Source organism: Pantherophis guttatus, chromosome 3 (genome assembly GCF_059756535.1).
Source record: "Pantherophis guttatus breed Tessera chromosome 3, ASM5975653v1, whole genome shotgun sequence".
Lineage (NCBI taxonomy): Eukaryota > Metazoa > Chordata > Lepidosauria > Squamata > Colubridae > Pantherophis > Pantherophis guttatus.
The window spans coordinates 145,469,395-145,495,643 of record NC_142065.1 but is presented as its reverse complement, the minus strand read 5'-3'; the positions used below and the strand labels follow the sequence as shown (position 1 = coordinate 145,495,643).

Here is a 26,249-nt window from a genome sequence, read left to right as displayed (position 1 = left end):
CTTTACTACTGGTTTGCATCGGAAGCACGAGCATGCACAGATCGTCCGTGATGACATCTGGGTGGGTAGGCGGAGCCTCCCACCGCCATTACTACCGATTTGCAAGAACCGGACCAAACCGGGAGCAATCCACCACTGGTACAGACTAAGGAAGAAAACAGGGCCTAAAGATATTTAAAGAGTCATGGTGGCACAGTGGTTAGAATGCAGTATTGCAGGCTAACTCTGCATTTCACTGCCAGGAGATCGATCCTGACCGGCTAAAGTTTGACTCAGCCTTCCATCCTTCTGATGTCATAAAACAAGGACCCAGATTGTTGGGGGCAATATTCTGACTTTGTAAACTGCTTGGAGAGGGATTTAAAGCACTGTGAAGTGGTATATAAATCTGCTATTGCTAAAGTTCAGAACATCCAAATAATCACTCATGATAAATCACTCATGTAGACACCTTCCTAATTCATTGAACTATAAGAAGAGAAGGAGGTGCAACATAGACAGACTTGCAAGAATATGATGTTACAGCCAATCTCAATCAAGATAATTGTAAACATACTATGGAGTTGATTTCATGAACTGGTTTATCTAGTGATAAACTGGTTTATCTAGTGATAAATTGAAGCTGACCATTTCTGACTTGTTGTACTCTCTGCCCCTAAAGAATGTCCACATCAGGAACCAAGGGGAGACTTTCTTCATATTGGTTTCCCTACTTTGGAAAAGTATACCCCTAGAATTAAAATGGCTCCTTCCTTGCTATTGTTTTAATGAGCCATTATGATCTTGCTCTTCAGAAAATCTTTGCAGGATAATATAAATAGCTGAATGGCTGCAGATGTTTGGTGCTTTGGAGTTTGGAGAATTAGTTGACTATGTTGTTGTTGTAGCCAATATGAGGGGAGAGAAAATAAAATAACAAAAAAGGAAATAGACTCTGTTGACCTTTGTTTTCTAATCTTGCTGTCTCTAAACTGGGCAGATTTAGAGATAGCTGTATTATAGCATTTTGTCTCAACTTCCTACCAAGGTAGAAGAAATTGGTCAGCAGATATTTAAAAGCCTAGATTTTTAAAATCTATGTGACACCAAAATAATCAAAGGAAGCACTAGGCAAGACTTAAAGACTGTGGTATGCAATGATCTAGCCACCATCTTTGTCATCTGCCAAAACAGTGGGAGGTCTAAAGTGTTTGCAGGTAAAATGCATCTTTAAATGCAAATACTGTAGTATATGACTTTTGCATCCAAATGATTAAAAGAGAGGTTTAGTTGTATTTCCAAGAGCTGTTTGGAATATATATTTCAGATTCCATCGCCTGTCTCATATCTGTAGTTGCCAATGGCTTTGAACTCTTTCTCCGAATCCAGTTCTGAGTCTGCCTTGAGTTAAAAACTCTTTTGTATTTTCATAATCTTGTTTGGGATCATCTTATGATATTTATGTTGCACATCCAATACAACATAATACAGACTGTTCTAAAGGCTGAGAAACCTATTCATTATAGTTTATAGTTATATTCCAGTGTAGTTATATTTTCCATCCTTCAGTCTCTATATAACCCTTTAAATGATTAGTATTAATTTGCTTCTAAAATGAGAATCAGATGGAGAAAAGCTAATAAGAGAAGTGGAACAGATTAATATTCAATTGAATCCAGAACTTTTTCATTTAGGATTGATGAATAAACAGATAGAAAAAAGCCATGAACATTTATTTCAATATATTGTTACTGTACTGTGGCAAGATTATTAAATGCACAAAGATGGAAAGATTCGGCATCGGAGGAATGGTTGACAAAATTGACAGGATTTGCTGAGAAGACAAACTAATTTCTTTGATTAGAGAAAGGACAATATCTATATTTATTGGTGGCTGGAAATTTCTTATGGATTTTTTGTGTAATTTTTTTTTTTTAAGTGAACTTGTGATTTATGGTTTTATGCTTAGACAGGATAGATTGCAGAAAGAAGAGAATCGTGGTGTAACTTTAGAGAGAAAGGTTAAAATATAATTGTACTTACAACTGCTGTGAAGAGTATCACAAGTCACTTTTTAATATATTTTTTTCTTTTTCCTACTTGCTTCTGCACTTTTTCTTATTGCACATTTACCTTTTTTTAAAATTTTTCTTATTTCTCTTTCTCTTTTAGTTTGTATTAGTTCTTATCATTGCTGTCAAAATGTTTGATAAAAATATTTTTTAAAAATAGAGAAGAGGAGTAGAGCAAGCCTTCACAACTCTCCTCTTGTTTTATGATGACTGTCATGTTGCAGGCATGAAGGGAGGGGATGGAGGAAGGGAGTGGTGGGGATGGAAGAGACCATATATAGCATTTGCTCAAGCCTATATTTGGACAGAGTTTGCTCTATTTGTGAAACTGAGGAGAAACAAGACGCCCAACTTCTAAGACAAGGTATATTCTTTAAAATTCATTCTAATGATTGATGGATTTCATAGTGCTATTAATTACTGTAAAAATATTTTGCATGATTGCTTGAACTGGTGCTTGAGAACAGTTGAGCGTAGAGAACGTATTTTATGAGCAAGCGGTAATAAATTGTTGAAAGCATTTTCAGGAAGCCTCAATATACATACTATAATTGACCCAGGAATTGTGCAATCCAGTGAGTTTCATGTACATTTTTTTCCTGGTAGTTTGTATAGGACCAAAGAGAAAAGCATGCTTAGTTGTTGTTGTTGGTTGGATTTTTTTTTTTTTTTGAAGTTGCATGTTTTTTTTGTTTTTAAACGGAATCCTTGAGTGTTCTGGATATTACTAGAAAATTGACAATGTTCTTTTCTCAGCTTTTTTTGTCATATATCCATGTAAGAGAAACTTATTGGAGTATTTTTGTGACATTTGCTTGCATCTATTTTTCAATTCCCCCCCCCCTCCTTGCGATAGCATGATCAGCTTAGTGTAGAGATGGTTTGTTTGCATTAACTTTTTCCCTCTTTGCTTCCTTGATGTAGGGGAGACATCAGTGGGATAGCTACAATGTCAGAACCAACGGCCACCGAGAATAAGAAAACTCCTGCTGGTTTGAGTGGGCGAAGAGCTGTCCCACCCAATGTTTCCAATGCAGAAGAAGACGAAGTACCTGAAGTAGAGACAATTGGTTTGGTGCCAAGGGGATTTAAGAGAGAAGGTATGACTAACCCACACAATTTGGAACTAATCAGTACACCTGAGAGTTTTTTCCTTCACTTCCCTGTCAGTCGTACCATTGTAAAATATTGAAGTTCAGACAGAATTCAAGGCTGTGACACCTACTTTTTCTCTTAGTGATTAACAAATTGCAGGATATTGTCATGGGCTAGGAAATACATGGGATATATTCCCTTGCAGTTCTGTGATAAATCCTGCGTGCTTGCTATCAATATACCCTTCTATTAGGCACTTCCATAAGGGGGCCTTTTTGGCAGTTCAAAAATCATCTCCATGCCTGATCTTGTAGGCATTCTGGAACGGAGTTTATTTATGGTTGGCTTTGTTGCACTAATTGAAAAATCATAGCAAAATTAGTCTTTCTTGAAATACTGCAGTGCTTCAGGGTGATCCTTTTCCCCTATTGTTGATCTGGCACCTAACACCTTTCTTGCCCATGTAGAGTTGTTTCCTGTATTTTGAGGTTAGCGGGAGTAGATGTGATTGGAGTTTGGCTTTAAAGGATTTCTATGGAAAAAGGAAACTCAAATGGTGTGGAAGGGCCCATTATTCCTTTTACCATGCTCTTCATTTTTCTTCTCAGTGTTGAAGAGAAATGAAAGAGAAAACAAAGAAAAACTGTTTCCATTTGAAAGACTGCAACAATTTTTATCTTAAGTTCTATAGTGCACAAGAGACATACAAGAGTTTTTTTTCTTATTATCTTTATTCTTTATTTATATCTTTATCTTATTATCTTTATTCTAAGATTATTCTTATTATCCAGATATACTATTAAGATCATGACTTTATTATTAGGGGCAAAATGCATTATTATTAGAAGAATTATTATTATAATTTATCTTATCTTATCATTATTATAATCTAGAGAAAGAGGGAAAAAGCACTAAACAACCCTCCACACATGTCTGTCTGTATATTCTTATTTATATATTTAATTTCTATAGTCACCATCTCAATAAATGATTCTGGACATCACATCATAAATAACATTAAAAAAATAAAGCAACAAAAAGAAATACAGAATAAATATATATGGTCACTGAGTAAAACTATCACCACAATAGTTAATATAGTGAAGAAACAAGGGCCCTTCACACCAGTGGTGGGATTCAATTTTTTTTACTACCTCTTTGGGCGTGGCATGGTAGGCATGGCATGACTTGGTGGGTGTGACTTAGTGGGCGTGGCAGGGGAGGAATACTGTAAAATCTCCATTCCCACTCCACTCCAGGGGAAGGATACTGTAAAATCTCCATTCCCTGTCCAATCCAGGGAAAGGTTACTGCAAAATCCCCATTTCCTCCCGATCGGCTGGGACTCAGGAGGCAGAGAATAGATGGGGGGGGGCAGTCAGAGGTGGAGAACCGGTATTTCCACTACCGGTTCTCCAGAACTGGTCAGAACCTGCTGAATACCAACTCTGCTTCACAACCTTGGGCTCCCAGACCAGGTAACCAGGTCTTCATGACCGTATGAAAGGCCAACAGGGTTGGAGTCATCCTAATCTCTGAAGAAAGAATATTCCAAAAGGCAGGGCTACAGCAAAGAAGGCATGTCTCCTACCAATAGTTCCTGCCAGCTGACATGCCTTGGCTGGCAGGACCTGTAATACGTCCAACCTGCCGAATTGAATTGGACAGGTAGAAACAGCTAGGAGAAAAAGGTCCCCCCAGTAGCCCATGAAGGGCTTTAAAGGTAATAACCAGCACCTTGAATTGCACTGGAAACACACTGGCAACCAATGTAGCTCACACAGTAGTGTACATATGTTGAATATCTGACGCCATTTACAGCTTGTGCTGGCTGGAGCTTTCAAATATTTTTTTAAGGGCAACCCCGTGTAGACATGAAAAATCACAAGATCATGAATGGCTGTGATCAAAGACTCTCGGTCCAGGGATGGGTGCAAATAGTACATAACCAGAAGGTCCTTCTAGTCATGGCTGCCATCTGATCTTCCAATAGGACCTATGAGTCCAGCTGGATTCTCAAATTGTACACTGGGTCTGTCTGGGACAGTTTCCAGACTGTCCCATTCCATCAGAGATGGAAGAACCTTGTCACCAGAAGGCCCAAATGTTACTCATTTTTGTTTGGGCTGAGTTGACACACATTGTACCTCATCCAGGCCCCTACAGCCTCTAGGCCAGTGGTGAAATTTAAATTTTTTTACTACTGGTTCTGTGGGCGTGGCTTGGTGGGCGTGGTGTGGCTTGGTGGACGTGGCTTGGTGGACATGGCAGGGGAAGGATACTGCAAAATCCCCATTCCCTCCCCACTCCTGGGGAAAGGATATTGCAAAATCTCCATTCCCACCCCACTCTGGGAGCAGCCAGAGGTGGTATTTGCCGGTTTTCCGAACTACTCAAAATTTCCACTACCAGTTCTCCAGAACCTGTCAGAACCTGCTGGATTTCACCCCTGCTCTAGGCCAGTGATGGTTAACATTTTCGGCACCGAGTTCCAAAACTGGTGCGCATGCCAGAGCACCAGAACCTGGAAGAGAGCAGCTGGCCGGTGCACATGCACATGGCAGCCAGTTGCTTTTCCGGGTTCTGTCGCACGCATGCGGGCCAGTGCACATGCACACACTGGAACCCAGAAGAGAGCAACTGGCTGGCGCGCATGCGTGCTGGACCAGCTGTCCAGAGTACATGCGTGCGACGGAACCCGTAAAAGCAGCTGGCAACAGCGCGCAAGCCCACAGAAAGGGCTCTACGTGTGCCATAGGTTCGGCTCTAGGCACTGGGACAGGACAACCACAGCATTGCTCAGGTGGCCTAGGGTGGAGATATCAAGCTGGGTACCATCAGCATATTGATGATATTTCACCCAGCAGTTTCATGTAGATGTTCAGTAGGAGACAACTGGGCCCTGGGAAAAGCAGGGGCTGTGGGCTGGATGTCTCTCCTCTCCTACCAGCCAACACCAACTGGAGCTGACCCTGTAGGAAGGAGAAGAACCAGTGCAATACATTGCCATCCACCCCCTAATCCGGGAGTTGATTCAGAAGAATCAAGAAGATCAAGGGTGGATGAACTACCCCTATCCTGCTCCCACTAGAGGTCTCTTTGTCAAGCTCTAAAACATAGAAATCTAGACACTATAGACATCAGAAAAACACAGCAGCAATACAAATATTAAAAATACAAAATGTAGCCATGGAAATGTGTAGCAAGAATTTGGATGTAAGGTAGATTAATTTTGAAAAATAGTTCTTGAGCTGTCATTAAAAAAGCAAAACCAAAATACCTTCTTTTTTTTTTAGTTCTGAATGGCTCTTGGAATTGTTGGGACAGGACAATATCAGTAGATGCACAGGTTCAGATAGAAGAAGATGGTCTTTTAAATATTCTGTCCAGAAACTATTCAAGCTCATCATCAGCACTTCAATCTCACAAATAAAATAGAAGCCAGTGCATCTACTTTGTTATGGAATCATTTGCCTCTATCCATAACTTCTATTAGCAAATGGGCCGCAGCATTCTAGGATAAGTGTGGGTTTTTAATGCTTTTCAAAAGTAACCCTGTATGGAATCTATTGCACTACCGTATACCGTAGTATATGTATTTCGGAGTATAAGATGCACCTTTTTCCCCCCAAAAGAGGGTGAAAATCTGGGTGCGTCTTATACTCCGAATGTAGCCCCGCCCAGCTTCTCAAACGGAGGTTTCAGAAGCTAGAAAAAGCATCAGAAACGAAGCTTCAGAAAAGAAGCCCCCAAACAGAGCTTCAGAAAAGAAGCCCCCAAACAGAGCTTCAGAAAAGAAGCCCCCAAACAGAGCTTCAGAAAAAAAGCCCACAAACAGAGCTTCAGAGGCTTTTTTTCTGAAGCTCTGTTTCGGAGGCTTTCAGAGGCAGGAAAAAAAGTTTTTTCTGAAACAGGGTTTCAGATGTTTCAGAGGCAGGAAAAAAAGCAAAAAAAAGCAAGGCATGGAGCTCACAACCAAGGAACCTGTTGCTAAAATTCACCTCTGGGAACAGCTGATTTGGGGTATTCCAGGAGTCTGATCTACCTGCCAATCAGCTTTTTTCTTATTTTCCTTCCCAAAAACTAAGGTGCTTCTTATACTTCGGTGCGTCTTATACTCCGAAAAACATGGTAATTCTGATATGATAAGGTAAAGTAACTAAGGTCAGATCAACATTTTTCAAGAGTAACATAGTGAGTTTAAGTGTCATCAAACGAGAAAGCTGGTAATATGTAAGTGAGTGAGCTAGATTGTGCTTTATGGCATCTTCCTGATATTTACATACCAATTTAAAAGTTCCTGTAACTGCACATACGTAAGCTTACTAAAATGTAGTTTGCAAAATGTATGGTATGGAACCTATTGGCATACATGCGGGCACACGGGAACATATACAAACACTCATGGAAAGAACTCACTTTGGAAAATTCTTGTGAAAACTTGTGAATACAGGTAGTCCTCGACTTACAACAGTTCACTTAATGACAATTCAAAAACAATATGACACTGAAAAAAGTGACTTATGACCATTTTTCTTGCATCCCCATGGTCATGTGGTTTACATTCAGATGCTTGACAACTAACTCACATTTATGACGGTCACAGTGTCCTGGGATCATGTGATCTCCTTTTGTGACCTTCTGACAAGCAAAGTCAATGGAGAAACCAGATTCACTTAACAACCGTGTTTGACTAACTTAACAATGGCAGGAACTCACTTAATAACCGTGGCAAGAAAAGTCGTAAAATGGGACAAAACACTCTTAACAAATTTCTCACGTAGCGACATAAATTTTGGGCTCAGATGTGGTTGTAAGTTGAGAACTACCTGTAATCAGGATCTGTAGGAGCAAGATAAAACAGAGAGAAGAGGTAAAGACAGGAAATGGAAGGACGAGGTTACCAGATGAACTGATTATACTACATAGGTAATACAGGTCTGAGACCAATCCTCTCTCCTCTCTCCCAACTGCCCCGAGGAGCAGATGAAATGGAAGATTAACACAGCAATAGACCTAGCCGCAGCTGGCTATTTGGAGACATGGAGCAATATGACCCTTGTCCACTGGCAAACCACAATAAAATTGAATGATAGGTACCAGTTGGAAGGAATTGGACTTAAGAATTGGAGAGAAGTGATCCAGGTCACAAACAAAGCTAAGGAGCACTTGAAAATGCAGCAAAGCCAAGAGGTTGGAAAGATAAAAGTTGCAGCCCGCTCCTGAAGACCCTTATAGTCCTTTTATCTAGGGGAGGTTAATGAATCAGCCTCAATCATTGGGGCCAATCCAAAAAAGTGAGGATATTTCACTGCCAGGAAAGTACAATAATATAGATCAGTGATGGCGAAACTTTTTTTCCTCAGGTGCCAAAAGTGTGTGCCGACACCCATAATGCAATGCCCCCCCACATGCCCCACACTTGCATGTGTGATCCCCCCACGCGACCCCCACGCACATACACACACAACCCCCATTTTGGTGCCATCAAACCTCCCTGAAGCCACCTGGAACCAAAAACGGGGGGGAGCACCCCCATTTTTCTGCTAGCAGGCCTCCTTGAAGCCTCCTTCTTCCCCACAAAAATGGGGTGGGGGGGCACCACCACCCCCACTCCCCGCATGCACGTGTGACACCCCCCACCCCCGCGCATGCGTGTGTTCTCCTGGGAGAGATCCAAAAATTAGCTGGCTGGCAGGAGGCACGCAGGCATAGGCAGTGGAGCTGATCTGGGCGTTGGCTCGCGTGCCCGTAGAGATGGCTCCGCGTGCCACCTGTGGCACTTATGCCATAGGTTCATCATCACGGATATAGATAGTTTGCAGAAGCATGCGACAGATTTGAGTCAGGCTTATTGGAGATACTTAAGAATCACATTAACAAAACCTTTCATTTGGAGCACCTCTGAAACACTGCTTTTTTTTGCTTTTTTTTTATAGCTGGCTCTTAACTATTTTATTAGAATTATCTCTCATATTGTCTCATGACTCCTGTTATTTTGCATCCCCAGAAAGTTCCACTATAATTTTAGTTATTTAGGCCTCTATATCTTTAACTGAAAAAAAGTCTGTGATGGATTCGTGATTATGATAGCTAGTGAAAACCATTCATATTTATGCTCCTTTTAAAGTAAAGAACTTGAGATTGAAGATATTCTACCTAAAGTTAAGCAACAATACATTATAATACACAAGGTTATATCTGAACTTTGGCTGTTCCATACAATATCCAAAGCTAAGGTATAGATAAACTTGCTATTTGAAAAATTTGTATTTAATGAACATTTGTATTTAATTTTAATTAATTTTTAAAAATAGCATCAAAGAATGATTGCAATGTTTTTAGAGGAATGTTTTCTGCTTTTTTTTTTTTTTTTGGTGCTCTATTTGAGATAAAAATCCATCCTTCGAAAGCTCTAAGTATTTGGATTGGGAACAATTTTTTCATTGATGCTAACCTACTGCAAATAGCCTATTATTTCTTTAAACCTGTAAAGTCATGCTAAAATTGCCTAAAATAATTTTTTTTTTCCGTTTTAATGTCTTGGAAGAAGAAGCCTTCCAAATGAGATGTCCATTTGCTATTTTAATAGAGAGTTGAGGAAACAAAAAACAGCCCTCGCCTCCAAATAGAATTGTCAACCCTTCAGATTGCCCAATTCAATCTGTTTTCATTTTGCTTAAGGGACTGAAACATGACTCTGATCAGTATTGCTCGTCATTAATTTCTTCTACGTTTAATACATTCAAATTTTTCTAAGTGTGCTTTGTGAAAGTTCACTGTTGTGCACGCACATATGCATTGGCAGGCACACATATACATTCAGAGATCATTTCAAGAATGGCTATCATTCTGGTAGAAATCCCAAGAGGAGTTCCTCACATAAATTAACAACAATCTTGTCAGGGTTGTTGTAAATTGGCTGCTGGCATATGTACAAGAGAGTGAAGTGAGCAGATGGTCCTGGTATGAAGAAGCAGTGGGGGTGTAATATTAAAGAGAATCTGCTGCCATGGAGATGTGGCCTCTCACAGGGAGTTGGTCCATTGGGAAAGCTGTGCTGAATGGATTCTTGATATGCTTGGTGACCTCCAGGTTCTTTTGTTCAAGGAACTGGTTAACATGTCAAGGTCAGGTGGCTCATGGACAGCCAGGGACACAGTGCATGAGTTTTTTCTTAAAGCTATTGACACATTGTTAGGCACCAGTGAAAATAGATTACATGCTTTTCTAGAATTTTTGCTGGTGTTCTTCTGGGCAAATCTAGATGTTTAGGGATTTCTAAGTAGAAAGATGTGGATAAATTAGGCAGGAGGGGAAGGAAGTCTTTATGTGTAGCTTAATTCTTTAGATGCAGTTCTAGCTTCTGCTAGAACAGGGCTGTCAAACTTGCGGCCCGCAGGCCAAATGCATCACGCGCTGGCCACACCCATGCCCGGTTTAGCGAAGGGGAAAAATACTCAATACATCACATGACGACACCGTGACGATGCAAGTTTCTGTGCTAAAATGTATGAAGGGGATTTCCATCAATAATCCTTATTTCAAGAATTCTTACCTCTTGACTATAGGACAAATGTCTTTATAACATGACATTTGAAAATTTAATAAAAAGGAGAAATATTTCATATTCTAAAATATAATCGCTTTTTTCTGTAATGGGATAATGCTCCTAGATTAAAGTGAACATTCTGCTTGGAAAGAATATAGCAGAAGGCAAAAATTATTTTTCCTTCAGAACTCTATGAGTACAGGGTTTCTTGTGGCAACTAATGGATGCATGCTCAGAGCAACAGGGGTCATTTGGCTAATTAGTTCCTAAAATATTGTTTGTTGAAAAAAAAGAAAAAAGCCCTTAGTACTCTGCCTGCATTATTGTGAAATTCATGTACGGTTGAAGGCAGATTAATCATTACGTTTTTGAGGTTATGTGATGAAAGTTCTTGGATGCCATGGTGCTCAGCGCAACATGAAAATCAACAAAAGTATTTGTGGTTTGTTTGCAATATCAGCAGAAGTATTAAGAAATTTGTAACCCTTGAAGCACTAATTCTGCTTCAGATTAAAAAAAGACAAATGAATAGGAAAATATAAGAACATCAGAATAATCTGCTGGATCAGGCCAATACTCATCTTTATCCAGCATTAATAAAAATGACGCTAGTAGTAATATTACAAAACCAAGTAGGTAGTATACAGTGGTGGGTTTCACATTTTGTTACCACTGGTTCGCCCCAAGCGTGCACACTCGCTTCGTGCACGCGTGCACCTTCTGCGTATGCGCCCGGCCTCAAAAACATGCCTAAATAGGAGAGCAAAGCACCGGGGCGGATGGGTGGGCCCACCAGCAATCTCCGCTACCAGTTCACCTGAACTGGTATGAACTGGCTGAATACCACCTCTGGTAGTAAACAGTGGTGGGTTCTAACCGGCTTTACTACCGGTTCTCTTTGTGCACGTGCTTCGCGCACGATCACCTCTTCGGTCACGCACTCCGCGCAAGCATGTTACAAATCTGCTCAGCTGAGGTGCGGCTATCCACTCTGCCGCACCTCTCAGCTGGGCTACAAATGAAGAAATAAAAGGTAGGAATAACGCGGGGGTGGGCAGGAGGGCCCAGCTCCCGAAGACAGAGAACTGGTTCAGTGACATAATATTGTCACCGCTACCGGCTCGGCCGAACTGGGAGGAACCCACCACTGGTAGTATATCTAAATAAAGTAATTTTGCTTCTACAATAGCCCAGAACTTCAGATACCTCTGTAGTGCTCTTAAGTAGATGGTAGAAACATTCTCCTGTCCAATTGTTCTCCTGAAACTGAATTTGGGAGGTGTGTTGCTCATAATCTTAAAATAATATGAAGATCCAATATTAGTAGTCCTGTATAGAACTGTCCATAAATCTATCCAAATCCCCCTCTTAAAAACATCCAAATTAGCAGCCAGCACTACCTCTTTTGATAATGTATTAATGTATTATTATTACTGAGTTTTCTTATGACTGCTCTAAATCTCTTTCTAATCAACTTTATTGGATGACTGCTGATCCTTGTATTTTGAGGGCAGAGAGTTTCACTTTGTCCAAGTCACGCATAAGTTTATACACCTCGATTGTGACTCTATCCCCATTTTTCCCACCTAAGAGTCCCAAACTTTCTAGCATTTTCTCATGGTAAAGGAACTTGAGCCTCCTGACAACTTTGGTTGCCCTCCTCTATACTATTTCCAGCTGCTTTATATCCTTCTTCAAATAATAATGAGATGCAGTTGCTCAACAGACTTATATAAGGGCATTACAGATGCAGATATACAATAGAGATGTTTAAATTCATTACAATGTTGGCTTTATTTCTATTTCCCTCCCCTCATGATTTCTAGGATGGAATTGGCTACACCCTGAGTTGTCACTGAAATCTCCATTATGATTCCTAAATCTTTGGGATATTAGTTATAAATAGCAATCTAAACTATCAGACCTTGGGAAGAGTGGTTCACAACTTTACATTTACTTCTATTAAATTTCATTTGCAATTTGGTTGACCAATCACCCAGTTACAACAGATTCTTCTGGAGTGCTTCTAGACACATTTGGTTTTTACAGCATTAGCAGTGTACTATCATCTACAAATTTGGCTGGCTCACTGCTTATGGCTAAGTCAAGAATATTTACAAGTAACCTTAAGCAAGATCCCAAAATAAATCCCTGAAGCACATCATTTCTTACTTCTCTCTTTTGAGAAAATTGCCTGTGTATTCCTCAGCTTTGCTTTCTTTTTTTCCAGCCAGATCTGTGTCTCCAGAATGCCACTGTGTGTTCATATCCAACAGCATTTTGCATTTTTACATGAATAGAATAGAATAGAATAGAATAGAATAGAATAGAATAGAATAGAATAGAATAGAATAGAATAGAATAGTTGGAAGGGACCTTGGAGGTCTTCTAGTCCAACCCCCTGCTCAGGCAGGAAACTCTATACCATTTCAGACAAATGGTTGTCCGATCTCTTCTTTAAAACTTCCAGTGTTGGAGAATTCACAACTTCTGGAGGCAAGTTGTTCCACTGATTAATTGTTCTAACTGTTCGGAAATTTCTTCTTAGTTCTAGGTTGCTTCTCTCCTTGATTAGTTTCCATCCATTGCTTCTTGTCCTGCCTTTGACTCCCTCTTCTTTGTGGCAACCCCTGAGGTATTGGAATACTGCTATCATGTCACCCTTAGTCCTTCTTTTCATTCACAGACTCTCCCTTCATCCTCTCCTTACTTCATCCTATCCCATACGTGGACTGCAGAAAATCTAATGGCCCAGATTATCAGAAAACATTGTCTCCTGCCACCTAGTGTTCTTCTACATTTATGTAGCTTGAGGAGCATCATGTGAGAGAGACTTGGAATGCTGTGCCAGGATGGGGAAGCTGTTTTCTAGACATAAAATCCTAAAACTGTACCTGGTATACCTTCTCCTACCGCACTGCTATGTATTTCCAAGTGTAAGTCGGAATGTAGCCTTGGTATTAGCAACTGAGGTTTTAAATTGAAGAGATTTTGGCATAATTGAGGATTGTCATGCTTCAGGAAAATAAAGGGCTCCTCTCTTGAGAGTTGATTCATATACTACTTGAGGCAGCAGAACACAGTTTAAATTACATTTTGGCAGGGTGGAAATATCTACTGGGAATATGTGTTATAAAACCCAAACCAGTTTACAACATGGCTTTATTAGAATGATACTGGGTGATTAATCCTTTGGGAGCTACTGTCGTGAGGTTCTTTAGTCTGTCTAAAGAGGAGCCTTATTAAAGTGTTTTTGCAATGGCCAATGGCATAAAAAGCGGTATATTTTCCTAGGCTAACCACAGGACTCTGCTTCAACATTACAATAAGGGCGCTCAGCTGTTGAATTAAAATTTAATTTGGAAGTGGTAGGATTGCCTCCAGGCTGCATTATCTGTCTTCAAAGGGCCTGCATCATTGATGAGGCTTCCTTTAAGGTCAGAAGTCTGGTGTTCTGTAGTTGGGAATGGGAAAAGCTGAGAAGAGCTGTTAATGAGGACTGCAACAGTTATACTAGTTATGCTAGATAAATCAGCAGTTCCTGTAGCTTTTAAGAACCCTCCCCCCCCACTTTCCCAATCCCAAATGTATTTTGTTTGTACTTGTTCTTGTGGAAAACAGGTCTGGCAAAATTTGTGTCCAATCTATTGTGTCCAATACAATATACCAGTGTGTAGCTCAGGGTTGAACTGTGGAGTCCTTGGTGCTGTCTGAGCTTGGTTGTTGACTTGCAGACATTTTATTATCTGACTAGATAACATAAGTTGGATAGATAACATAATGTTATCTAGTTGTGTAACATCTGCAAGCCAAGAGAGCTCAGAGAGCACCAAGGACCTCATAAAAAGCATGTCTGTACAATTTCATATGTATTCACTGGCCAAAGTTGTAGAAACTGGTTGTGTAGTTTTTGCTCGCTCCCACCCTGTGTCATGAGGTTTAGAAATTTGCTACATCATTCATTCTTCAATATAAAACTTCAGGTCTCATGATTTCTTCCAACAACACAGGGCAATCACTTGGAAGAACATTTGTCAACTGTGTGTCTAAGTAAAAAGCCGATGAAACTGAGAGGTTTTTGTTCAAAACAGAATTTTGGAAGCCTGCTAATACTAAATTAAAGGCCTAATATGATCACTCATTAAGCCAGAGGACATTTTAAAGAAGGTGGGGTCTGTTAATAAATAAAATATCCTTTTGAAGCCAGGATCATATTTTTAACCAAATAAAAATGAATAGCAGCTAATGTAGATCATGTGTGAATGCAGAACATCTATTTAAAAGGACACCAAGAAGAAAAGTAATGTTGACTGTTCCAAGTCACAAGGCCTGACACAACATCCAAATAACTTGAAAAGTCATGATTAATATGTTTATTGAATGCTGTTTTTAAATATTAAACAAGGTGGAAAAGTAACCTCTTTTCCAAATACGTAGAAACATATATTATACATTGTAAGAAACAGAGCACTGCTGGAATTCTTAATTTATACTGGTATTTCAACCATATATATTATCTGAAATGCTCACTTGGTTGTATAGTAAATGGGAGTGAATGCATGGCTCATTGCTAAACTCAGTTCAATTTAGTTTTGATTGTTTATGACATAGATCTTCACAATGTAGCAAGCATAATATATTAGTTGAAATGAAAAATAAATAAGTTAAAATAGAAGTAGCAAGTCCAAAACTCACAAATTCAAAGCTAAATATAAAATCCCATAACACCAGTTTCCTGGCATTTAATTTGTAATACTTCAGTCAATGACAGAGGGGAAAAAATAATCATAATAGTTAACTGTCAGAGGTTTTTAGTGAAGTCTTAACATCAGTTTTATAAAATCTGGCATGTCTCTTGGCTCAGACTATTAAAAATGTAGGAAGTTATCCCAAAATTGGTAGCTAGATTGGCTTATTTATTCCTTAACAAGTCAAGGGTGGGATTTTTTTGTGCCTTAATACAAAGAATCATTTAGGAAATAAAGGGGAAGATCATTTGTCTTATCTGAAATGATAAAAGCATAGATTTTTAAAGTATCTCCATCTTTTCTCACAAGGTAGTTACTCTCATTTATCTTCAGATACTTGAGAAAAATTCTTTACCTCACAATCCAATGATCTGTTCAAATGCACAGAAATTGCCAACTGACATAAATATGAATTTTCTGTGAAATACATTAAGCAAATGGAATTAATTGTGGGGAAATGGCTGTGCTAGCTTTAAAACATGATGCTTTCTATCTCTGTTTACTTGAAGATATTCTGGAAGTCGAAGGAGTCAATATATTCAGCCGTGAATATGAAATTAATAAGAAGGAGCACCACACAGACAAATACTACAATTTCAAACTGATTGTGCGCCGAGGACAGACTTTCCATATGCAGATTACATTCACTCGTGTATACAATCCCGAGAAGGACCAATTCTGGATTGAATACCTTATAGGTAAGTGCCAACTAATGCATGTTATTGTTATTGTCTGTCTTTTTATTTTGGAAAAGTTTATAGGTTACAGTGGCAAAACAGTGTAAGTGTCATTTTGAACCCAGATGTATATCTTGCAGATGTATATTTTGTATATACATCCTGGAGTTGTATAATTTGTCACATTATCACAGACAGGTACTTAAACACCTCTCCCTTACCTCTGTGAACATCCATGTCACACAAGTGCACTGAGGGGTGAAGGGAGTATAGGAACATGTAGTTATGCTTCAAAGCAGGGGTGTCAAACTTGCATCGTCATGGCCTCGTCACATGATGTATCGGGACTTTTCCCCCCTTTGCTAAATCGGGCAGGAATGGGGCCAGAACGTGACACATCTGGCCCATGGGCCACGAGTTTGACACCCCTGCTTTAAAGCATGCACAAGTATTTGGTAGTCGGAGACTACATATATATCTATATTTATATACATTTACTACATAGTTTGTGTCTTTTTATTTCTGCAATGGTTCCACCGTAGCAGAAGAATCACATTTGTAAATAATGGAGTTTTGATAAATTTTGGTAATGCAATTTTGAGGAAGGAACCTCTAAGAGTAATTAAAAAAATAGTGGTGCACACAGTTCACAGGCTGCAAGCTTGATTTTAAGAATCAGTGCTTCTTAAAGTGTCCCCCAAGACCCTCCCAGGAATTCAGAAAATCACAATTATTTGCTAGAGATCGAAGATAAATGCAAACATTCTCATTATAATTTGTTAAAAATAGTCTTTTTAAATTAAAAATATTTATGTTCGTATCTAATAATAACTGGGGAACCCAGAGCGGGATGGAGCCCATTAAATGGCTGATATGAGTGTGTGTTGTCTCTGGGGTGTGTGTGTATGATTATTTCATTATTTTACTATTTTTATTTTTTATTATCTTTATTTCTTTTATATTGTGTTTTTATTTCCTGTAAACCGCCTTGAGTCACCGTGAGCGAGTAGGTGGCAATATAAATTTTCCAAATAAATAAATAATATGTTTAATATTGTTATTTTTACATTATGCAATAAATAGATACCATGTGTGCATTATTTTAATTTTTAATATGGTGAATATTGATAACATATAAGCTCTGCAAATGAAAACTCTTTGCGGTCTGCCATAATTTTTAAAAAGTGGGGAATGGAAAAGCAAAATTTTAAGAAATACTGCCTCAGATGTTCAATGCACGAGCAAAAGCAAAGCAAAGCAAAGCAAAAAGCAAACCCCTCCCCTAAACATTTTTCCAAGCTTGTGGGGCGGGGGAAAGAAACAGACCTCAGGCTGTGGATGTGTGCTTGTAATGAACATCTGCAGGAGGGCCAGGTATGGTGCCAAAATGGGCCAGAAAGCATTAAATAAAGTCAGAGATGGCAACCTTTCCAGGCATTGCAGGCTATGATTTGATTGGCACTGGGTGCCCGCCTCCCTATTTATTTATATATACGGTATGTGTAAGGTTGGAGATCTTTTGAAATTTTCAGCACACAGTTACTGATTTGGTGATAATCTGAGTCTCCTCGACACCATTATTGGAATCTTACAGTGCTACAAAGCTCAGAAAGAACAGGCCAGAGGGCAAATAAGATCTAAAACAAACAAACAAAATTATGTCCTTAAAAATCAAGATGTGAGCATCTGTAGCATCAGAATATTTCTAATATTCAACTGAAGCCTGCCTTCCTGTAATTTAAATTGATTCGTCTGTCTCCTGCACTGTAGAATGATGTCTAGGCTCTCTTGTGGATGATATTATCTGAAGCATCTTTCAACAACAGCAGTGTTATCAAACCCCGATAAATAGAATACTCTAAGACAAGCCTTTATCTGGGCTGCAGAATTCCAGATGACGGCCAGATGGGAGCAAAGAGTTAGAAATTTCTTTATACAGCAATACCTCAAGGATATTGCAGGTTGGTTTGAGACCACCGCAATAAAGCAAGTCACACCAATTTTTTTGGTTTACCAGTGCACATAAAAGTTATATTTACACATAGTCTATTAAATGTGCAATAGCGCTATGCTTAAAAAAAAATCAATGTACATGCCTTAATTAAAAAGTACTTTATTGCTAAAAATGCTAATCACCCTCTGAGCCTCACTGAATTATAATCTTTTTGTTGGTAGAGGGTCTTGTAAAAAACCGCAGTATCTGTGAAGCACAATAAAGTGAAGCTTTATAAAATGAGATACGCCTATATTCCTTTGCTGCCATCTGGTGATTGTAAAATATTTGGGGGCCTAGCTATGGCACACCTAATCTCTCCCCCCCCCTCCTTGTTTCATGTTCAGAAAAGAGGAGGAAAGAACAGCCAACAGCAATTGCTGTTTGAGTCTTCGAAGTCATTCAGTACATGCTAAGGGGGCTTGGTTGTCACAGAAACAGTAAATGATGATTTCTCTCCTCACTGCATTGTTCTCAAGATGTTTTGAGAACAGTCTCTTGATGATCTACTCTACAGGCCTCGCAGAGATTAGTGAAAGACTGCAACTATATAAAGCAGCCTTTGTCAACCTTTTCACCCTGGAGGGACCCCAGCATAAAGATAGCAAAAATACAAAAACTTCAGAATACAGTTCACTTCTAACTGCACAAACCATGTTTTACAAAGTGGCATGCTGGCAACTGAATCATGGCACGTAAAACTTTCCAAAGTTTGCATGATAGCATTGTGTGGCCTGTGAATTTTTTTTTTAAAAAAAATGTTTTTCCTCCAATCACAATTTCTTGGAACCCTGGTTGAGCAAGATTGATCTACAGTAGAGCAAGGCTGTCAAACTCCCGGCCCACGGACCGGATGCATCACGCACTGGCCACGCCCATGCCCAGTTTAGCAAAGGGGAAAAAAAGTTCCGATAAGTCACGTGATGCTACCGTGATGATGTGAGTTTGACACCCCTGCTCTAGGGCTTCCTTTCCCCCTTTTTGAAGATATGGGAGGCAATGTTTGCATCCTGTCATCTGGCCCCATCACCTGTTTTCTAGAGAGTCTCAAAGACAATACAGAAAATTTTGGTCATATTCCTTCATTATCCTAGGACATAATTCCTCTGACCCTGGAGATTTAAACACGCTTTCCAACCACCTTTTTATCAGTCTCAGTCTTTTCATCTGCTCTTCACAAGTGCTTTTTGGAATCCATATCTCGTCTCAGAAAGGATTGTGGGTTGTTCTTTACTGTCTCCTACTTGCAGCTTTTTTTATTTTGCCGCGTTCCTTTGGTCTCATCCCCAGCCAATAACGAACAATTTAGAGTTGTAGGTAAATGTTTCTGCTAAATCATTGTTTCTGCTAAAAATATAATATAATATGCAAATAAAAACATAATATAATATGCAAATATGCATCATGCATGCATTTCTCAATAAGTTCTGAATAAGTTGCATTTACATTTTATATTTTGAAATATTTATTTATTTATTGTATATGTGAATACTCAGAAAAGGGATGAATTATTGATGACTGATTGGATATTCACCATCTCATAAAGTAAATATTGTTTATGGATTAAAGATCCTGTTAACAGCCAGTTTGATGATCGTTGGTAGTACCAGGCTAAACACTGGGAGGGCTATGATTTCTATTCCTGCATAGGACACAAAGCCAGTTGGGTGACTGGGACAGTCACTCATTCTCAGCCTTAGCAAGAAGGTCAAATGGCAAACCACTACCAAAATCTTGCCATAAAACTGCATGGACTTGTCCAGGCAGTTGCTAGGAATCAAGATTGAATCGAAGGTTAAAGCCATTTTACTGTTAGGATTAACCACTTTTATAATTTTGTACATTAATTTTTGAGTGCGCTAAATGCCTTTAGAGCAATGGTCCTGATCTTTCTGGCAACAGGGACTGGTTTTGTAGAAAACAATTTTTCCATGAACCAGGCGGGGCATATTTTGTGTGCAACTTTGATCCCGTGAATGCACAGATGCAGGTTCGCTCACTCTCCTGCCACTTGCGTGGCCTGATTCCTAATAGGCCACGGACTGGTACCGGTCCACGAATAGGAGGGTTGTGTACCCCTGCTTTAGAGACATGCTGAAGCCGGGCACAAAGAAATGACATTTCTCTAATTTGTCTGTAACCATCATTATGCTGACACTGATGAAGGAAATTCCATTTAACAGTCATGAATAAGAACTATTTATATTTCTGCTCTCCATGATTTAATCTGATATATTCATGCCTACATTTTATGGGAGTCATTACCATGTATTCATAGCAATTTATGATGCTTTCTGTAAAGTTTTTCCCCAGACTGAATTGATCATTTGTTGATTACTTAACATGTGATTCGTAGCTGAATGAAAGAGGTGTCTCTTTTTGAAAAACAACTGTGTTATATTTAATTGGGTGCTATGAAGGCTCTGTGTGTATTTCCAATACTTCTTTCACTTCTGCAAATAATCAGGTTAATGTTATGCTGATGAAAATTCATGGAAGAACTTGCATTATGGTTGAAATAGATAGATCAGTTTGTTTCCAACCTAACTTGTTTTCACATGTGTTTATTCATAATTCAGTTTCATCATGTTTGCACATTAATGTGCATGAAAAAATCCAAATTCTCTCTATATTTATATATACTGTGTGTGTGTGTGTATCAGGTTTTCCCTACGTAACCAAGGTTTTTTGTAGCTCCAGCTCAGTAGAATCACATCTACTCGGTTCTGGGCTTTTTTCCTTTCTAACAGCTAGCATGCTCTAACTGCTAGGTGGGAGACCTAAATAGATCCATTTCTAGCTGGTTTGCTTTCATCAGTAGGCCACACCCATATCTTATGTATCCTCCCTGTAAAGGTACAGTATCAATTTTCTTACTTCTTCGTAGGGTTTATGTGTGTTTTTCTTCTTTTTCTTTCTTCTTCTATATATATTTATTTATAAGTGAAAGATTTCTGCAGCTCGAAGAGAAATCAGGATATATAAAATGCATTTGTAAATATTTAATAATATTTTCAAATGTATTTTTCATGAAATACGTTTTTCTAAATATATGTTACCTTTGCCGTTGTAAAGATATTTTAACATAAAATATACATCTGTAAGTACATTTTTATCTTCTTTTAAAGCTGTGAATTATATTACGACATTTAGAATACTGCGAAATCTTAAAGACTTCTCCAAATTGGCAGATTAGGCCAATTTGTATCAGAGTTTACATGTTCTGGATCAGGAGGAAAACCTAGTTATCTACTATGACTTTCCCCTGGATGGTCCCATGGGTGCCCTCCAGATGCATGGCCATCAGCATGTTCGCTAAAGACTTGATTGGATTTGTAACTCAGCATACCTGGAGGGCATATAGTAGGGAAGGATAATCTATATCAAACTATATCAACCTTAAGGCAAAATCTCTGCACACTCTAAATGAGTTACTGATGCTAATTTTTCTTCTCAGCCCTTTTCCTGACCATTATAAACTCATCAAGAATTGGTTTTGAATTGACATTTAATTTATCTTTCTGGGCACTAGGTCCATTCGTGCATTTGAATTATTGATCTCCCCTTTCTCTTGCTGCATATAATCATACAGCCATTTATTATGTCTGCTATTTATAAATAGGACATATTTCGGTTTTACATTTAGTTTTGGCGTAAAGACAGCTGTTTCCACAGTTTCTTCCCTTATGACTTTAGATTCCAGGGAGTATTAAAGAGTAGGGTGGTACCCAGTCATGTCTTAAGGAAAAATGAAGGAATACTCTTAATCTAGGGCAGTGGTGGGTTTCAAAAATTTTTACTACCAGTTCTGTGGGTGTGGCTTGGTGGGCGTGGCATGGCTTGGTGGGTGTGGCAGGGGAAGGTTACTGCAAAATCCCCATTACTTCCCAATTGACTGGGACTTGGGAGGCAGAAAATAGATGGGGGCATGGCCAGTCAGAATTTTTACTACTGGTTCTCTGAATTACTCAAAATTTCCGCTACCAGTTCTCCAGAACTGGTCAGAATGTGCTGAAACCCACCTCTGGTCTAGGGACTATGAGCCTTTCCTCACTTGCACTTAATCACAACTTAATCTTATCATCACAACACTTTGTTTCTGCCTTGTCCCTTAAGCATGGAGTTGTTTTCATTTTGTCCTCAGCCCATGAGTGACAGAGTCTTAAGCAGTGGTGGAATTCAAATAATTTAACAACTGGTTCTCTGCCCTAATGACCGGCTGGGTGGGCATGGCCAGGGGTTGTGACAGGCAGCACTTAGCCTCCTGCACCCCCCTGGCAGCAAAAATGGGCCACGGGGGAGGATGCGCCCCCTCTGCACCCCATTTTGGGCCTAGAAGGCATCCCTGTAGCCTCCTGGGAGCAAAAACAGGGTGTGGGGGGACCACACACCCCTGCACCCCGTTTTGGGCCTGGGAGGCCTCCGTGCACTTACCTGGGAGCCAAAATGGGGCATGTGGGGACTCCTGGAAGGGGTGGAGTGGGGAGGGGAGGGGCCAGCCAGCAATTTATCTATGGTTTGCCTGAACTGACCCAAACCAGCTGAATCCCACCACTGGGCTTAAGTCACCTGTAATACAAAAGTAGTACTTTCCCCCTCATTCCATCACCATCCCCAGGAGAGTCACCATCTAGATAAAAGTCTTTGTTATCTATTATCTTGAAGGAAAGTCAGGTGATGGGCAGTCTCTCAGGACAGAAACAGTAGCATCAGGATAGAAGTTGGCAATGGGACAGCAATTTGTTTTTGGCTGATTTGGTTTTCTGCTGACTCAAAGATGAGGGAGAATAAATCTAATAAAACTGAGAGGTTGTCTACAGTAATTCACTCCCTGTCTTTCTCTAGCACCCTAGATTTTCATAATAAATTTCTGATAAGACTCCTTCATCTTTTATTATCTCTTCCACTTCAGGGTTGCACTAGAATGTTGATTCCCAAACCAAACCTGGCTTTGTCCTTTCTTGTCCTTTCTTCAGCTTTAAGATGTGTGGACTTGAACTCCAACATACTGGCTGGGGGAATTCTGGGAAGTGAAGTTCACACAATTTAAAAGTTGTTGAGGTTGAGAAACACTGCACTAGAGGTTGGGGAAAATAGAAGATACAATATGGTGCAGAAGACAAGAAACTTCAGGCTGTCAAATGCATTTGCCATTGTCTCCCTGCAGCTTCCTTCTGAGGTTGGTAAAATGAGGACCCAGATTGTTGGGGGAAATATGCTGACATTGTAAACCGCTTAGAGAGGGCTGTTTAGCACTATGAAGCGGTATTTAAGTCTAAGTGCTATTGCTATTTTCATGGAAGGTGTCTTGCTGAGTTCAGGTGCTCAGGTTGTGCATATAGTGTAACACCTCTGCTATTTCTTGCAGTAGTCAATAATGTTTTGCAATGGCAGGCTAGCATAGTAGGTTGTATGCAACTCAAGGCTTTTTGTTTTCCTTCCTATTTTCCAGGATATGCAAAACAAAAGATATAGAATTATCTGCAATAGTCCTAATACAAAAAATAATGAGATTTAGTCCTGTCTCTACTATTGCTGTTAGTAATTGAACTGATGGGACAGAACGTGGTTTCCTTAGTTACCTAGTTTTGGTTAAGGGTATACTACTGTACTACTGTACTAAAATGCTATAGCTTTATTTGTGATTATTAGAAATTTAAAAATATTACTGTTTACTGACCTGAACGCTAGGGGCAGAATGCATTTGTTATCACCTTCTTCATCAGCTCCCTTAGATATTAAACTTGTACATATTTGGAAGAATCTCATATTTTTAGAATACCAGACAGTGTAATTCTGACAAATGAAATCAATGATCTAGTTAAAACAACTAGATATGCATAAAAATAGAGGCAGGAGAGATATCAAGAAATAATGAATATCTTGGCAAGTAGGATATTTTTTTTTCTTTTAACAACCTTGTAATCACCTGCATCGGGGTGGAGTTGGGGGACAGAATGAAGCTGAGCATTTACTGGACAGATGCCCTTCCTGATGCCTTTGTGGAGTTCATAGCAGATATTTTCTCTATATGCCTGGTGAGAGAAATATCTGCTGCTATCCAGGATTGAACTCACAGCCTCCTGATTGTGAGGCAAGAGTTCCACCTCTAGGCCACCCTGTTGCTCAAGTAGGAGAATATAATCTTAAAAAGAAAAATGTATGAGTGTGTGTGTGTGTGTGTGTAAAATCAGGTAAGAGGTGAAATGGGGTATCAGGTATAATCAGTATGATTATAACCACATGAATTCTTTGTTGATTGTCAGCCTTTGTTCTCAGGGTTGTACACTTATTAAAGGTTCAAATATTTGTCCATGTGCACATCCCATAAATAGCCAAAGTGTCCCAAATTGCACTCAAGAATTAAAGACATATGGATAGGGCTGTGAATTGCACAAAGCTTTGGCTGTTTCCCTGTCCCTGAAAAATGCACTGAATTCCAGCCAAGGAATAAAACAATTAAATGTGTTTGTAATGGCTTATTTTGCATGATTGATTATCCTCTTGGTAGTCATGTCAGGTCATTTTCACAAAGTGTTGGCACCAGGCCTGGTTTGGTACCACACACCCTTACGAGTCCTTGACATCAGCTGAGCCAATTTATTCCACCTAACTACAGCTCAAGAGGAACTGAAAAAAATACATTTTGAAACTGAGGACATGGGAGCACTATTTATTTGTTTATAGTATCTCCTACATCATCACTTTTCTAGTTTTTTGATGCTCCCTGTTCCCTGCAGCTGCTAGTTATATAGTAATCTAACTTTTGGGTTCCTAAATAGGATAAAAGAATGCAAATTAGGGGAGGTGAGGCAAGGACAGGGTTGGGGAAGAGACATTGGTAGAATGCTGATTTTTTTTGTGAGCTTCCCTGTTGGTCAGCTGCAGAGCAGATTCAGGTTCTGCAGCCTTAAAAACTATTCATTTGCTTTACTTTAAAAGAACAAAATGAGGCATGTGAGTTGAGATAGAAAGCAAAGCACCCTGCAATCTACTCATGCAGATCATTGGAACTTGCATAAATTAGGAATTTAGTTGCTTCCAATCAGTGGTGAAATCCAAATTTTTTTACTACTGGTTCTGTGGGTGTGGCTTGGTGGACATGATGTGGCTTGGTGGGCGTGGCTTGGTGGGCGTGACAAGGGAAGGATACTGCAAAGTCTCCATTCCCACCCCATTCAAGGGGAAGGATACTGCAAAATCCCCATTCCCTCCCCACTCCTGGGGGAAGGATATTGCAAAATTTCCATTCCCACCGCACTCTGGGGCCAGCCAGAGGTGGTATTTGCCGATTCTCCAAACTACTCAAAATTCCCACTACCGGTTCTCCAGAACCTGTCAGAACCTGCTGGATTTCACCCTGGTGACTCTTGGAAAATGAGAAGATTTGGAGACATTTAGTTTCCTTTGTTTAGAGTTGTTGGGTTAAAATTTGTTTAGATTGTATTATAAGCTAGACATGGTAGTATGAACCAGACTAGGGATTAATATATACCTATTATATATTGTTGCCTGTCCTGGGTGTCAGTTCTTTTATGTGCTGTAGAGACTGGAGGCTAAGCTCATTTGCTCAGTTTCTTCTGTGGTTGTAAAATTTACAGTGTAAATCTTATCAGCAATTGCTGAATAACCTTCCTCTCCTGTACCAGCTTCAAATATTTGAGCAAAAGCTGAAACACTTTGTAGCTCTTCCTTCATGCAGGAGGAGAAGAATGAGATGACTATATCTGACACTGTTCTCATTCCATCCTCTGCCAATCAAATCCTGTGTCGCTCATGTGATCAAAGACAGAGGAATCTATAAAAGAAGTCATTTCAGATATCATTCTGTGAGATCAGGATGCTAACTCACAGGGAGTCCATATCCCAAGCACAAGTCGGACCATCTTCTGGTGATCTATGAGGGATAGTTAGAAAAGAGGTTGAAAATAACGTTGCCACCAATGCAAGGTGGTTATACAGGTAGGTCTCAATTCGTGCGGTTCATGAATCCCATGAAATGGTTGCATTATTTGAATGTGCACTATTCCAGGGGACATTTCTATGGAAAATAGGGTAATTGGTTCCAGCTTGACAGAAAAAGGCAATTCAAATGTTTAAATATAAATCTTTATATCAATGAAATATAACAGT

The 26,249-nt window shown here is 39.5% G+C and overlaps 1 protein-coding gene across 1 annotated transcript in view; it reads left to right on the top strand.

The window, feature by feature from the left end:
* The first annotated feature begins 1,726 nt into the window (after positions 1-1,726).
* Positions 1,727-26,249, top strand: part of F13A1 (coagulation factor XIII A chain) — a 116,593-nt gene continuing 92,070 nt past the window's right edge. The window contains exons 1-3 of the mRNA XM_034429097.3: positions 1,727-2,415; positions 2,976-3,151; positions 15,956-16,144. Of these exons, the coding sequence (XP_034284988.2) occupies positions 3,001-3,151; positions 15,956-16,144 (340 nt within the window). The 5' untranslated portion in view covers positions 1,727-2,415; positions 2,976-3,000. The remainder of the gene's footprint in view (positions 2,416-2,975; positions 3,152-15,955; positions 16,145-26,249) is intronic.